Here is a 16,776-nt window from a genome sequence, read left to right as displayed (position 1 = left end):
TATCCATTAAGGAAAACAGAAAATAATGGATTCTGGTAAATTCTGGTAGACCAAAAATAATTTTCAGGAAATAATGTGTGTAGGCATAAAAGAGATCATAAATAGGAGACTGCCACAGTCTGTCTGAATTAAATCTTTTGTATTCATGTTCATGGTCATTAGAGAGATATTTACTCTAGAATATTATTTTATGCAGAATGAACCAGAGGATATACTTCAAACTGATATTTCAGAAAGAGAAGCTATAAAGTAAATCAACCAAAAAAACTGTAACAAATTTCTTAAATCAGATTATATTCAACATAAAACATCTCAGCTCTAAAATATCTAACTATTAACTGCAATAGAGAGTCTTTCATTGACAAGAAGAATAAAAATTGGCAAATATTATGCCAATTTATGCATTTTTAAGGAATTTCAGTGTTAGATCAACTGAACAATAGACAAGTGAGTTTGATATCCACATTGGACAGATCTGTAGAAACCAAAATAGAGAATAAAATTGGCAAGCATATGAATAAATTATGATAAAATGTGGAAAAATCAGAATGGCTTTAAGTAAAAGGAATTTCTGTCTGTTACATGTATTAAAATTCCTTCAAGGAGTCACAGAGGAAGTGAGTAAATGGGATTTATTCATTCTGCTGAGTTGGGCTTCCAGGCTTTCAAAGAATCTCAGCAGCCATGGAATAGGAATAAATTCATTCATGAGAAAACTTAACTGATGAAAAGACAAGAAGAAAAGAACAGGAATAAATGGTCAGGGTTTTTTAAGGGAGAGGTATCACCAGTGAAGCATCACAGGGGATCTGTCTAGAGATGCTCTGTCCAGCATATTCATAAATTATCTAGAACAGAAATGAACGAAAGACAGAAAAGCATATTTATCGCACTGATTATCAACAGTAGTAGAAAAAAAGCCAGCTGAGAAGAGCTGCAGAACAGATTCATAAAACTAAATGGAGAAGTCAGCTTACAGAAAGACAGATTTAGGTTAGACAGTAAGAAAAGCTTTCTGTGGTGAGGATGGTGAAGCAGTGGAACAAAAGACCTAAGAGGGTGTGGAAGGATCTCATCAGAAATCTGTCAAGAGAAGTCAGACAAATATCTGCCAAGTTCACATGATCCATCCTGAGGACAGTCTAAATGATGTATCAGAACATTTCATTAGGAGATGAAGCTTTTCTCCTAATGCACTTTTTCTATATTTCTAAGTATGTAGACATAATGACTCAATTATCTGTCCTGATTGCCTTTTATAATCAGATGAAATTAATACAGAAATTATTCTATCTCATTACTGGCAACACGATTTAATTAGTTATAAAAAAACAATAAAAATATGTGAGCTTACTGAAGACAAAATTTTAAAATTACCTTAACAAAATCCAAGGCAGTTTGAGAGATTTACACATAATCTCAATTACTTTAATCATCAGGAAATAGAAGATTATTTTATACTTTATCAATCAAAATCTTTTTTTTTTGGAGTCCATTATTTAAGCCTACCTTTCAATCTTGGACAAAGAAATACATAACATTTATACCATTTTCTCCTACCTTCCAAAAGATTAAGATAATATTTGCAGATTGCATGGTATTTGCAATGAATGTATTACAGAAAAAAATAGATTTATTGAAATAAATTATACTGAAAAATTAATAATTATTAAATTATTGTATTGGTTTACAAAATATGTGTTTCCACAAAAGATTAGCATAAGATGTCTTCAGTATTGTCATGAATATACTACAAGTATCTGTCAGAATCTGAGATGTGTATCAGATGTGAACATTTTATCTAAAATGTTGAATAAACTGATATCAGAACTGTTTTCCATGATTATCTCAGTTTTGCTGAATTTTTTACTCTATGATCCAACTTTTTAAAAATTCAGATTGCTGTTTTACCTGTTGTTATACAATAAACACCAGTATACTAGCTGTAACTCTATATTATTAGTGCATTTAATTTTTTCCTAAAAATATTTTGACATTTGTATGCATATTTATATGTACATATACATAAGATATGTGCCTATGTATAACAGATAATTAAGATTTAAAAGCTCCATAATATATTGTATATACTGTTCTAACACCAATTTTACAATAATCTTGTACAGAAGAGCCTGGGCAAGCAGAAAAGAAACAAATCCTTGCTCTAACTTGTAATAATCAGTGTCTCAATATTAGCATCACTAAATCACTAGATATACCTCCCTGTCTCCAATACAGAGACTCAGTCCTCCAGTCGAAAAATTGTACTTTCATGAGTCTGTTAGTAGAAATGTGGCATGTATTAACTTAAAAGCCATAGTCACAAATCCATCTGCAAATGGAAATTATTTAGATGAGGACAGATGTCTTAAAAGCCCTTAAAGTCGATATCATTACCTCCTTAAAGGACATCGGTTTCAGTAACTATGTGATTTGGATGCATAAGCAATGAATAAGAGATACAGAGTTTAGGAGAAGCTTGTTACTGAACTTTTAACTCCATACCTTATTTGACCGTAAAGACACTCTTCCTCCACAGCGTGCACAGAATTTAGTTTGGCAATATGAACAGTTATGGCCACAGCCATCAGCAAATTTTGTTTTGTGGCAGATGCCACAGGTTGGGGCATCACCCTTCTGCTCCTGCTGCTGCTGTGATTCTTCACCCATCTTCTTCACTTGCTCCTTATACATTTCAAACTGCTGATGTAATTTTCTGCAGAAGAGAAGAGATCATTAACAGTTGTTTTATTTAAGCCCACAAATACTTTGCATGACTAAATTGCAATCAATTTCAAAACACGAATCAGAGAGAAATACTGTAGTAAAGCAAATACATGTAATTTATGATGCTCCAGAAGTATAACATTCAAGTATTACTTCTTTTTCATCATAACTAAACTTTAGGAGGAGGCCCAATGCTGATAACATGCAGCACACAGTCCAGCTGTTACAAAGAGAAGTAACTTTCCCTTAGGATGTGACCAGCTGTAAAATACATCAGTAGGAAATGGGCTGAGTGATCCAAGAGCCCATGGCACTAGACAATAAGCTAGTTAATATCAGATTAAAAAAAAAAATCTACTTTATTCTTCCAAGTGTACTTTTACCTAATTCCACCAGACAGATGCAAGTATCTTATCTTGATATAGCTTATTTTCATTTATCCAACAGTACTGCACAGAATAATGACTCTAAAATGCTTTTTTAATCACTTTTCAAGCACTGGGTGCAAGCTTGTAACAAGTTACCTCAGCTTAACAAGTTGTTATAAATCATTTAAGCCATTCATATCATTATATAGGTACTGCCATCTCGTGCCAAATGCAAGGTAGAAGACTACCTTAGGTGTAAAATCCAGGGACAGTAGTTTAAGACACACACACATTTTACCTCCCATTTCCAGTGGACTAGGAACACATTCATAGTCAGCTGCCATGTGCATACAGAACTGCAATGATTCTTTCAGGCATGCTACATCATTCGTATTTCTGAGCCCACAATAATCAAATCTCCATATACGATAGTTAAACCTGTCTCACTATGACCAAAGTTACAGACTCATTTCATGTTCTATAAAGGCAATTTTTTCTCAAAGCCCCTATTTCTGAAGGTAAATTATGTCATGGAAAATTTCATTTTCATTGTAAAAAGTTGTAATATATAGCTCCAGTAGTTGCTGAAAAAAGCTGGAAAATGTGACATTGTACTATAATCTCTTACAATATGCTAAGAGAAAACAAAAAGAACTTTGATTTCTCTTTTGTTTTTACCCTTGTGATTTAAAGGTGTCTGAACAGTGATCTTTAAATTCTTAGCATGGAATTCCACTCACCTAATTTTGCAAATGGAGACTGTAAATTTTAGCAATCTAAAAATTATTAATCTAATTTAAGCAGGTTTTTTAGCTCCCTGAACAGGCACAAGCAAAACCCCCAAAATGAAGCGTTTTCTATGAAGCATTAATATGGCATACTAAGCCAAAAAAGTAGAAGTGCCAGAGAGATTTATTTTTCTTTAGAATTATCCTTCCAGAGATTCTTGAGATGAGATTATTAAAAAACATGAAGGCTAGAATAGAACAAAGAATAACCTCCTGGAAAAAAACTAAATCCAGGAGACCAACTTCCTTAATGCAGAAATATATCTTTTATATAGTACAGATAAAAATTAATGATACAAAATTATTTCATCAGAAGTGTCAGAGGCTCTTACCAAAACAAATATTACACTGAGTCAGTTAAAAATTATCTCAAACAATTATTTGCCATGGATATTCACACACATGGTAAGAACTGTTGGGATTTGCTTTGTTTTTTCAGGAAAACTCCCCTAAGAACGTACTTTACATTATACCATAGAGGAGTTGTAGGAACAAACAGGCAGCTCCCTCTCTCCATCAGGCAAGACAGGAGGCTGGAGGCATGCCTCTTCTTCTGTGTACCAAAATGCTGCCTCGAGCTCTCAACTGCCACTGACCTTTTTACAGAAAGAGGGAAAGCAGGGCTACTTCATGTTGCTTATTTGTCAATTTTTCTAATCTACCTGCTCTTGTCACTTGAGTTCAATTCTGAGTCCTCAGGACACGCTGTCCTCAGGACATAGCAGTTGCATGTTTTTCTCTCGCTTTCAGCCCTTCTTCCCTGTGTGTGCAAGCCTTCTGGCCTGTAGCAGAGCAGGGAGAGAGGTCATGTCTCTGGCCTCCACGGGAAGGACGTGAGGGTCGCCACTGCCCTAACAGGCATTTGTGGCTTCCTCTGCCTTCTCACTGGTTCAGAAAGAGTTCACTGTTGACTGTTCTTTCAGGACATGAGTTACTAGTAAGAAACAGCTGAATGAAGTTGAGAACAAAAATTGGAAATCTGGAAACCTGGCACATTTCAAGGTTTTACACTGACAACAGTATATAATTGGTAGTTGGTAGTCTGGCCCATTTCCATCAATAACACATGTAATCTCTAAGACCTTGCTTGCCTTTTAATTTTGCCAAATACTGTGTTCTTCATTTAAAGCATATTATCTATGCTGAACTTCAAGTTTATCTTAGGTTACATTCAGTCTTGTGGCTTCCTTATAATCTACAGCCTTCGTTTCTATGATTAGTTGCTTACCAGTCTCACTGATGCATAAAAAGCACAAGCCTTTTGCCAGTTCTTAAGCCTCATGCATTGAAATAATTTCTCTTTTGTTTCCTCTTGGGCACAAGAATCTATGTAAAGGTCACAACTTTTGCCTCAAAGTATAAACTTTTCAAGGTTATAGAGAATAGTTTGCTCAAATCCTTGTTCTAGTAGCAAACAACTTATAGTCTGCCGAAATAGCTCGTTATTACATCTCTTTCTGTTCCAAGAAAAATACTACAAGTATGGATAGCTGTCTGAAAAAATAAAACATAGAAGACAAAAATCTGTTAAATAATCAGTTACACACAATATGTGTTTTACTTACTGAGCAGAACCACTTGAGATGAATATGCATACTTCAAACAAAATACAAAGTATTCTTTTTAGGAAGTCCATAAAAAAACTTTCTGATCTATATAGATTAGTAATTATCTTTTATCATCTAGCCTGCAAAGGTTTAAGACAAAGACTAAACTAATAACATGCAGCAATAATTAGGTGTTTAGAATAGCACAGTATTTGAAACACATTTAGTAAAAATTGTATAACATTTTTCAGAAAACGCAGTGCAAATAGAACTCCATTTTGTTTAAGTTGTCTTCACTCACATCTCTACCCAGAACACTGCTGCCTGAGAGGGCTCAGGAGTTCAGTTACCAGAGAACTGAAAGTAGCCAGTACCAAGGCAAACTTCAGGGCCTGGAACTGAACTCAGGTATCCCAAGACTACAATTTCCACTCCCTATACTCCAGTGAGTTACTCTGATAATGCAAGTGGCCAAGACCTCTGCTGTGAGACTGAACAGATGAGGCTCTGCAGATGAGCTGCATTTTAGGCCAAAATGCTTATCCATAATACAAATCTTATTCTTAGGCATGACAGGGGTTTTTTGGTTGTAAACTGTTTTGGGGTTGTGTGGCAGGGTTTTTGGTAGTGGGGGAGGGGCTTCAGGGGCGGCTCCTGTGAGAAGCTGCTGGAAGCTTCCCCGGCTCCAAGTCGGACCCGCCTCTGGCCCAGGCCGAGCCCATCAGCGACAGTGGTAGCGCCTCTGGGAGAACAGATTTAGGAAGGGGAACCGGCAGCGAGTAGGGGATTGGAATGTGAGAGGAACCTCTCTGCAGACACGGAGGTCAGTGAGGAAGGAGGGGAGGAGGTGCGCCGCAGGGGGGGATGCCCCTGCAGCCTGTGGTGAGACGGCAGGCTGTCCCCCCCAGCCCATGGAGGGGAGCGGGGGAGCAGAGGCCCACCTGCAGCCCGGGGAGGAGCCCACACCGGAGCAGGGGGATGCCCCCCAAGATGGCCGGGACTCCATGGGAAAGCCCGCGCTGGAGCAGCCTGTGCCTGAAAATCTGCCCATGGAAAGGACACACGCCAGGGAAGCTCGGGAAGAACTGCAGCCCGTGGAAAGGACTCATGTTGCAGAAGTTTGTGAAGGACTGTCTCCCGTGGGAGGGACCCCACGGCGGAGCAGGGGAAGAGTGCGGGGAGTGCTGTCCCTGAGAGGAAGGAGCGGCAGAGACAACGTGTGATGAACTAACCACAACCCCCATTCCCCATCCCCCTGCGCTGCCAGGGGGAGGAGGGAGAGGTGGGGGGAAGGTGTTCTAAGGTTTGGTTTTACTGCTCATTATCCTTGTTTTGATTTGATTTGTAGTAAATTAAATTGATTTTGTTTCTTCCCTAAGTTGAGCCTGTCTTTTGCCTGTGACCGTAAGTGGTGAGTGATCCCTCCCAGTCTTTGTCTTAAGCCACAAGCTTTTCTTTATATTTTTTCCTCATCCCATTGGGGCCGGGGGGGAGGAGTGAGTGAGCAGTTTTGTGGTGCTTTGTTACCGGCTGGGCTTAAACCATGACAGGCACCCAACACGGGTAATTACATCAAACGATGCAGTAAGAGATCATTTAAGTAGAAAACTCAGCAATGCATATCTACAACCCTTATATATGTGTATTTTGATAATGGCCTCAAAAGCAGATACCATCTATCTGTACTGATGCAAAATCTCTCTCCTTTTTCCACAGTTTCCAAAAATACAAGTATCCACTTTAATACCAGCTATAAATTTTAGAGGTAAAGGAGAAGCTGGTATGAGTTTATGCAAAGACCTAATGATAATGAAAAGTTAGGCTGGAAAACTGATATTTAAGTTCTGCTCATTTTCATCTCTTGTGAGAATGAGTTTCCTGAATCACATTCATATCTTCTGGAAGTTACAGGAGTGAAGTTCATGAGGCTTATATGACTAGTCAAGACTTTTTTTGTGCTGTAAAACATTGTATCTGAGACAGCTGCACAGAGGACTTCTCAGTGTCAAAAGCAACTGTTTGCAAGAGCTTGGATTGCTCTACCAAGGTCAAGAAATAGTTTCTATTGGAATACTTGCTTTGTTCTGGAATGGAGTTAAATTAATTCTGCTTATTCTTGGTGCCGCACACATTTCTGGAAATGAGAAATTCAATACCAACCAAAAAGCAGCAATCCGTGGGCCTCTCATGATCCATGAGCTACTGCTGAAGGCCAGTAGGAAAAGCAAGTTCAGTAGTCTGAGGTCTCTTATTGTGCAGAAGTTATTTTCCCGTCCTCCAGAAATGCCCACAAAACTTTCAGCATTTTACCAAAAAAAATCCTTAATACTGACAAGAAGTTCCAAAGCCTTTCCTGCCTTCCAAAAGTTCACTTAAATGTTTCTGAAATTTCCAAAGCTGCTTAAAATCTGCCATTAGAAGGGCAACTATTAAGGAAGTATCCAGGATGTTGAGGCCAGATTAAGTGTAGCAGCCACTTCTCATTTCCTGGCTACACTTCTCTCAAAGCCTTATTACTGATTGTAGCCTGTGCCTCATTTCCTATTTCCCAGCATGAAGCATGGATGTGGCTGGAATCCAGGCTTCAAAAAAGTTTGTTCGCTTTCAGTTCTGCCAAGTCCATTCATTCAATGATTTTTCTGCCTGGTGGCAATGACTATGTGGTAACATACAATGTTCTTCCCTGTACTGTATTAAACACTTAATGCTTTCTACTTTTACAATAGCGCTAGCTAACCTGCCACCGAATGCAGCCACTTCTCTTCTGAATGGATACTATTCTTATATATATAATCCCATGTGTTGGTAGAGGTTAGGAAACAACTGGCTGAGCATCACCTCTGCTGATAAGAAACCCTGGAAAATAGGGTGGAAACCAGGCTATGAGCCAGTGGTGTGTGTGTTCTCATTACAAATTGGACACATTAGATATGGGGCTACATTACCAAGAGTATGAGCAGCAGATAATGGGAAGTTATTTTACCCCTTTAGCTGGCACTGGCAAGGCTGCACCTGGAATAATGTGTCCAGATTGCAGTCCACCAGTTCATGAGGTATGTTGACAAACTGGACAAGACCAGTTTGTCAACAACAACAAAAATGGGTGGGGTCCTAAAGCATGTAGTCTGCAAGGTGGGAATACAGGAGCTGGGTTTGTTCAATGCAGTGAAGAGGAATGGACTACGGAGTGATCCAACACCTGCCTGAAACTAGCTATTGAATGTAAAAATTACCTGAAGAAATTACAGAGCCAAATTCTTCCTGGTAGCCGCAAATCCAAAACAAGGAGCAAAAGGCACTATAATGGCATATTGGGAAGTTCAGGTCAGACATTAGGAGAAGTTTTTTCACTAGGAGGGCAGTGCAGCACTAGAACATGTTGTCCTGAGAGGCTGTGGGATTGCCATCCCTGTAGGTTTTCAAAACTTGCCTAGACAAAGCTCCAGTTGCCCTGATCTAGTATTGGCAATAGCCATGCTTTGAGTGGGAGGTTGGTTCAGAGATCCCCTTCAAAGAGCATTTCTATTATTATATACTTGACAATGGTTTAGTGGAATAAGACAAGAAATATGAAGTATAAACTCAAGCAGAAACATAGGGAAAAGTATTCAACAACAATTATTTGGCTGAGCAGTGCTGAAAAAAAAAGTGACTTATTACCAATAGAAAAAAAACAGCTCTTCATGCTTTTTATAAACTACTGTGAAAATAGTTAACTCTCTCAAAGTTTGACCAATGACCTCACATATATTTTCAGCTCCATGTAATGCAATGGGCAGCAAAACTTTGAGTTTATGCTTTCATACTGATGTGTGGAGGCTATAAAAAAGCAATTAAAAAAAAAAAAAACACAAAACAAACCTATGTTCAGTAATGCAAAACAGAACTTTTCTCAATTGCAAAATGCCAGCTTTGCCAGTATTCAGCTGAAATGAGAAATGGCATAACATAAAACTCCTCCTCAGAAGACCATGATTCTGCTTTAAGTCTAGCAGATAAAGAAAAATTATTAAGCAATTAAAGACTCAAGCCTAACTTCAAACAAGAACCTCACATCCAATTCTGTTCAAAATTAATGGATTATCATACCCAGGCAGATAACACAACTACAGTCTTGATGCCACTCACAATTCAGAGTTTTCAGCTTTCATATCAGTGAAAATGAAATATTGACAGAAACTAGATGTCAGCAGAGCTCTAATCCACAGCACTTTAACTGTCTTGCTGGCAAAGAAACCTCTACTGCCTCATTAGAATTGATGTACTATTTTAATGGTCTGGTTTCCTCAAATAAACAATAATTAACTATTTTCCACTGTCAGTAGGTTTAACTTCAGAGCCATCTACCTAAGTGAAATGTCTAAGCTTAAACTTTAGTTAAAAAAATATCTACCAAAAATATTTAGAGAATGCAAACCAAAAAGTGTTAAACCTCACAACTGTAGAGTAAAAATGCTACTTTTTAATCTATGCCCCGGAATTCACAATAACTGGGAGAAATCTAAGATATTGAAAAGAGCTAGTCAGAATTTTCTAATTAAATGTCTTTTCATTTGATGCACGCACTTTGATTTCCTGCTGTAAGTACCAGTTTTATCTAAACTTTCACTAATTTTTTTTTTTTTAAATCTCAGATATAATATCCAGAAAACAGAAGATACCATCAGAAAATCCAATTCATTTGGGTATTTACTTGAAATGTAAGAGACCTAGAGTTTAGTTTCTACTTGCCTTGAATACCAGTCTTCCACAATCTATGCAGGAACAGCAGCTCCCAAGCTTATCTCAAAACCGTGTATAGTCTTTCCTATGGGAGTTGTTGCACTTCGTATAAATAATCTGAATTTTTTTAATCTGTTCAAGTGAAGAATGTAGGGGAAAATGAACTCCACACTGTTTTTTTCAGGTGGGAAATACATTTTTTTCCCAACTCTAAAAAAAAGTTAACAGATACTGAGATTTTTGCTAGCTGTCCTGGGCTCAGCTGGGATAGAGTTAACTTTTACAGGAACCTGGGAGGGGCCACAGCCAGGAGAGCTGACCTGAACTAGCCAAGGAGCTATTCCATACTATGTGACATCATGCTCAGTATATAAATGGGGAGCGGGCTGGGGGGTGCTCTCAGCTTTCAGTGGGGGAAGTGGCGGAGCATCGGGTTCCGGGTGGTGCGCAGTTGCACTGTGCATCACTCATTTTGTATATTCTTTTATTAGTACTGTTGTTGTTGTTGCAACTTCTCTTTTTATGTTGTTCCAGTCACAAGGTTCCATTTTTTTCTCTTTTCTCCTTTCTGATTCTCCTCCACATCCCTCCGGTGTGGGGCAGGGAGGAGTGAGCGAGCGACTGCGTGGTCCTTTATTACAGACTGGGCTGAAACCACGACACTAGCTTTTTAAGTATTTTGTTTAGAACAAGAAGGTTAAATATAAGCCATATAATGACAATAACAGCAATGTTCAGCAGTGTCAAATAGTAAGATATTTTACTAAGTTTTTTTCTAAACGTAGAGTAAATCCTCCTGAAATTGTCAGTAGAAATAATTCTGAATTTTTTAGCTTTTTCACCTATGTATGGTTTGAGTTGTTTTACAAATGGACCTAACTGGAAAAAAACCCACTATTTTCATGTTTCCCATTCTCTAACTTATTAAGGAATATGTACTTTAATTATTCTGTGATATTCGTCAACCTGAAATACAACAGAGCAACAGTGATGAAATTTTAAGTGCAGAACATCTTTAAAGAGCCTACGAAATAGAGTAGTCACAGAATAAGGAGGTCCTAAACATGGTGAAAGACTTACTTACAAAAGAAATTACCTCATTCACACTAAGAAAAATACTACCAATCTCTCAGTCACAGAAGTATTTCTTTATCAATACAATACTCTTACTGAATTCACATGAAAAACACAAGGTGGCCAAAATCTGAATCCTAAGTTAAAAAGACACAGAGACAGTTAAAATAAGTTACTGCAGTTCACACATATGGGACATTATGTCTTCCGATAATTTCACTGGAAGAACTATTGTAAAAAACATATACTTTTATTCTAAGTGAGTAAATATACTCTAAATCTAAGTGAATTATACTAACTGTGCCTGAAATGCTGAAGAGAAGAAAAAGAGCTAAGACAATGGAAAGAAAGGAGCATGGTTGCTAAATGATCTTGCCCTTGGTTGATACCAGTGCTGCTGCTCCCTTGTAACTCAAGTGGGAAAAGCCAACTACAGCAAAGCTAATCAGCATCCAAAACTAAGATCTCTGTTTCAGTCTCTCCTTGACATGCAAGGGAGCAGGGTAAAGACATCCTATTATGCCCTGACAGCATTTGCCTCACGCTGGTGAATGCAACCAAAAATTCTCTGTTAGTGGGAACTTCGTACAAGCCGCTCTTGGAAGTAAAAGACATGCCCAAGATGAGGTCTTCAAGCTGCCCTGGCTCCATTCTTTCTTTTCCCTGTTTACTAGGGCTTTCTGCAAAGGCTTCTAGTTCACACCTTACCACATTTTGTTCTCAGCTTATTTGACCTCCCTCGCAAAATAGCAAATATTCCTCTCATTGCACTCTTCCCGATGTCATACTGAATTTATTAATTGATCTGGTATGACCCTAAATAAGTTTGCTACTACAGATGAAGTCATGTCAGTGAATCTAGTTTATTTCAATACATTCAGAAACTGAGTAAAAAAGGACAAGAAAGGATGTGGGGAAAAAAAAAAAAACTCAGTTCTAGTAACTGAGTAGGATATGACTCTGTGAATGAATCAAAAGATTACACACCAGCTAGACAAAAAGTCTAGCTGGAACTGGCAGGATTACCTTACCTGTCTATGTATTGAATAAAACTGCAGCTTTTGTTCATTAACTTTGTTTATTAGCAGCAGTGAGGCTGCTCTTTGCTGGCAAGGTAGCAGTGAACAATAGCTAAGTACAATAGTCCTGTGCAAGGCTACAAGAAAAAGTGAACATGGAGAAGATGAACATATGGCCAATTAAAGGCTGACCCAATTAATGTTACCATATTTCTGTGTGGTTTTAATGATATCAAGATAAAGCTAGACAATATATAAAGGAAATAAGAACTAGGTAACTCCTGGCTGTACCTGTTACTTCCAGGTTTCCTCAGAACAACAGACAGATACTTGCTTCTACCTTTTCTGCAGCAGTTCAAGCTAATTACAAGATTAAATTGAGAAGTGGTATCTTTGTGACTAATTGTTTCTCTTGTTTGTTAAAATTAATCTTTAACTGAATTGTTTATTGTATTTTTACAATCTGTAATATACAAAAAGGTATAAAGTCCCTATTAAGGTTTAAAGAGACAGAATATAGTAACATCCAATTCTTCTAGATCTGTTTCAACACTCTTTTTTAGCTATAATAAATAAAGGGGCATTTAAAAATAGAGAATACCACATTCCTCCAATAGTTTAACAATGGCCAAATCATTCAAAGCTACCTAATTTCTCCATAACTGACAGTTATGAGACTAGCTGGCTATAAGTAAGCAAGGTTCCTTCATAACTCCAGATTGAAATTACTTTACACCTTTGGATATCTTCATACCCCTCAGTGTTTTATTTCAATGTAACTGAGAAGGTTTAATTATCCTTTTCTGAATCTTATTTAAACTCCTAACTTAACAACAGAAGTTTCCACAACTATCATACAAATATTTTGGTGATTATACTGGGGTTTTTTTTCCTCATTCTCATTAGCTGCTCCTGTATTAGAAAAAAAAAAAAATCTATAAAAGAGCTCCTTTAAACCATTATGAGTCTACCGATTCCCATCATGTTTTTCTCATTTGTTTCTAAAATAAACATTCTTAGCTAAATTTTTCATTCTTTCTCCATAAAAATTCTTCATTATTATTCTAATAAATTTTGCCACCTACTTCTGTACCTTTTCCACCTACACTGGAAATATCAGTAGGATTCCTTTTCTAATGTTTAAGCATCAAGCGGGTAAATTAAATCCATACTGTTACACACAATAATGGTGGTTTTCCTTCTGCTCTTTACCTTTGTGACAAGGCCAACACTTCCCAGGTAACTTTAGGTCTCATTCAAAGTAAGATTAACCATGCCAGTTGTAATTGAAAAAGGGAATCTTCCAGTGCCTGACTCTCCAAGGAAACTCTCCAAGTCCATTCCACAACTGCATTCCCTCAATTAAAAATATTTTATCTCCAGTTCCATAGGCCTTGTCCTTGTGTTTGCAATCCACACTATCCCAAAGGGGGTGCTTTGGCAAAGTGCTGAAACTGTAAGTACTAATCCTCAGCTGACAATGAAGATCAGGAGCAAGCAGTTGAACTTCCAGTAAAAGTAGGCTACCAGGAAGTGTATGTGGCAAAGCACAAGACTATGATCTTTAAAGACAGGCATTTGTACTGTCATTTCATTTATTTTTCATCCCAGTTATAGTAAGTAAAAGAAATTACAAGATTACAGATTAAAAATTACAGATAAATATGGTCAATTTTTTTTTACTAACTCATTACAAAACAAGATGTAAGCAGTCATTCTGTGTGCCTTACATATCCAGATATTGCTGCTGCTAAGCAGTTTGGACAAGTGGTAGTGGAGTTTTCAGAAACTATGCATAGGAGCAATGAGTCTTTCAGCATTCAGTGTCATATTGCTGATAACCAGCATCTGTCCTTAATTTCTATGACAGGAAAAATCTGTAGTACGTATGTTGCTATAAAATAGGCACATCAAATGTAGCATCATATACATTTAGAATCATGACACTCTTGACTATCACCACTTGCGGTAGAGTAGTGTCCTGGTTTCAGCTGGGATAGAGTTAACTGTCTTCCTAGTAGCTGGTACAGTGCTATGTTTTGAGTTCAGTATGCGAAGAATGTTGATAACACTGATGTTTTCAGTTGTTGCTCAGTAGTGTTTAGACTAATGTCAAGGATTTTTCAGCTTCTCATGCCCAGCCAGTGAGAAAGCTGGAGGGGCACAAGAAGTTGGCACAGGACACAGCCAGGGCACCTGACCCAAACTGGCCAACGGTGTATTCCATACCATGTGACGTCCCATCCAGTTTAGGAACGGGGAAGTGGGAGGGGGCAGGGATTCACCGCTCGGGGACTGGCTGGGTGTCGGTCGGCGGGTGGTGAGCAATTGCACTGCGCATCATTTGTACATTCCAATCCTTTCATTATTGCTGTTGTCATTTTATTAGTGTTATCATTATCATTATTAGTTTCTTCTTTTCTGTTCTATTAAACCGTTCTTATCTCAACCCACGGGTTTTGCTTCTTTTCCCGATTTTCTCCCCCATCCCCCTGAGTGGGGGGGAGTGAGTGAGCGGCTGCGTGGTGTTTAGTTGCTGGCTGGGGTTAAACCACGACAAGTAGGTATTGGAAAACCCCAACCAGAACTCAAAATTTCTTAGACCTCTAAGTCAATCAGCCACACAGACCCCCCCCCCCCCCCAGGTAAAAAGGTAGAGTTAGAGTTCCTTGCTAAGCATAAGGGAAATAACATCTCCTGACTTACTCTGTAACAGAAAACTATTTTATAAACTAGAATTAGGATTGTTTTGCAGTTATTGCAGCACCCTTTTTATGTTATGAGCTTTATGCAAAAAATTAAGACTCCTATTTGGATATTTTCCATGCACAGTTGACACAGATGTACACAGACTTTCATCCCCTATACAAAAATTCTCACCTGAAATCTAAATCACTGAGGAATACACTTGGCTCTCATAAAAATTTTCTTTTACAGTCTCTTTGTATCCTGTCAATCTACTTTTTATATTTAAAAAACATGCTGATTTTTATAGCTACTGCTACATGTTTCTTCCTAATTCACTCACTTGATTGAAATGTTTTATAACAGAAATGTTATATTAGTCTAAAAACATTAGAAATATAGCTGCATGTTGGCTATTTCTACATTTTTTTTCTGATACTGTTTGTGTTAGGAATTCAAATAAATATCAGTTTTAAGAAAGGTGGGTCACACCTATATACTTTTAAATTACTAGACCTTTATTTTTTAAACAGCCTAATTATTAAAAATATACAAATTACTGTTCTATCCAAATAATTCACACACAAAAAGTTTCACAGTTCATCTTATATTTGACTTGTTTTCATAAATCATACTTTTATTTACTTTATACTAAATTTCATTTTAAAGGTATGCAATATTTACCAAATGTACCTTAAAAAGAGGTTAATTCAGTTGCTGGCAATTAAGCACATTGCAACATTATTACATTTATAAAGGGCATCTCCAGCAGAGATAATATTTCTTACAGTCACTCGGGTTACTTTATTTGCATCATCAGTTGACTTACAAAAGGTAGCCATTAGCTTCACACCTGTAGTTTTAGAAAAGCCCAAAATAACTAAGTTACTGTGCTAAACTTTTTTATCCTTACTATGAAAGGCAAAATTACTTTTTCATTAGACAATTACACACACTGACAAAATAAATACATCCTAAATAATAGGTCAGACTGTCTTGGCTCCGAAATGTAACACCTCCTGACTTTATAGTATCATGATTAAAGCGAGTTCATTCCACATTGTTTACAACATTCATGAGGATTTTCAATTATTAAGTAGCCCCTATCTTTTTACCTCTGTGACAGGATTGTTCCTATCTTGGTGATTTTCCTTTTTTAACAAACAGGAAATAAATTTGAGCAATGCTAGGAAAGCCAGCATAAGCAAGTCTCAGTTGTGCTCACCATATCGTGTCACCTTCATCTAAGCAAACTACATCAACGTGGTTGATGCTGAATTATCACCACCAGAACTCCTGGTAGTATTTAGTTGTGGTGCATCTTGGTTTTGACTGTATCAGTATTCTTACTGTAAAAGTACTACCAGTAGAGCCATATAGCTAGCAGCACTATAGGGGGAGATCCTCTTGAAACAGTTTGCCAATTCTCAGAAGACTGTGATTTTCCATACTGTTCATATTTCAAAAGTAACAGGAAGTAGGGCCAAACCACAATTTATTTTCATAATGCTAATGTAACCTCTTCTAGAAACAAACAAAAGAAATGGGTCTTGAAATGGAAATTCAAATACAAAAAATAATTACGATTTTTTACGAGGAAGGAGCTCACAAATGGAGAGAGATGTTCTCACCTGCTGGAGAGACTTTTCATAAGTGCATGAACAAGGTGTGTAACAATTTTCCCCATACTAATTACATCTAAACCCGTGACTCCATAACTTCCCTTTACTCAAAAAGTGCACTGAACTCAAACTTTACTTCTCAGAAGTAAAATATAATGTCAATTTAGGTTGCAGCAGTATTTGTCCATTTTAGATAAACAGTATTTGATAATGATTGAAAAGAT

The 16,776-nt window shown here is 37.4% G+C and overlaps 1 protein-coding gene across 40 annotated transcripts in view; it reads right to left on the bottom strand.

The window, feature by feature from the left end:
• The window catches only part of RIMS2 (regulating synaptic membrane exocytosis 2), a 493,527-nt gene that overhangs the window by 396,284 nt on the left and 80,467 nt on the right, over positions 1–16,776 (bottom strand). For all 40 annotated transcript variants that reach the window (XM_052787016.1, XM_052787021.1, XM_052787004.1 and 37 more), the window contains one exon: positions 2,506–2,716. In XM_052787016.1, coding sequence (XP_052642976.1) covers positions 2,506–2,716 — 211 coding nt within the window. The remainder of the gene's footprint in view (positions 1–2,505; positions 2,717–16,776) is intronic.

The sequence above is a fragment of the Harpia harpyja genome, chromosome 5 (assembly GCF_026419915.1).
Source record: "Harpia harpyja isolate bHarHar1 chromosome 5, bHarHar1 primary haplotype, whole genome shotgun sequence".
Lineage (NCBI taxonomy): Eukaryota > Metazoa > Chordata > Aves > Accipitriformes > Accipitridae > Harpia > Harpia harpyja.
Note: the sequence above shows the minus strand (reverse complement) of the source record. Positions and strands in the feature narration are given on the sequence as shown.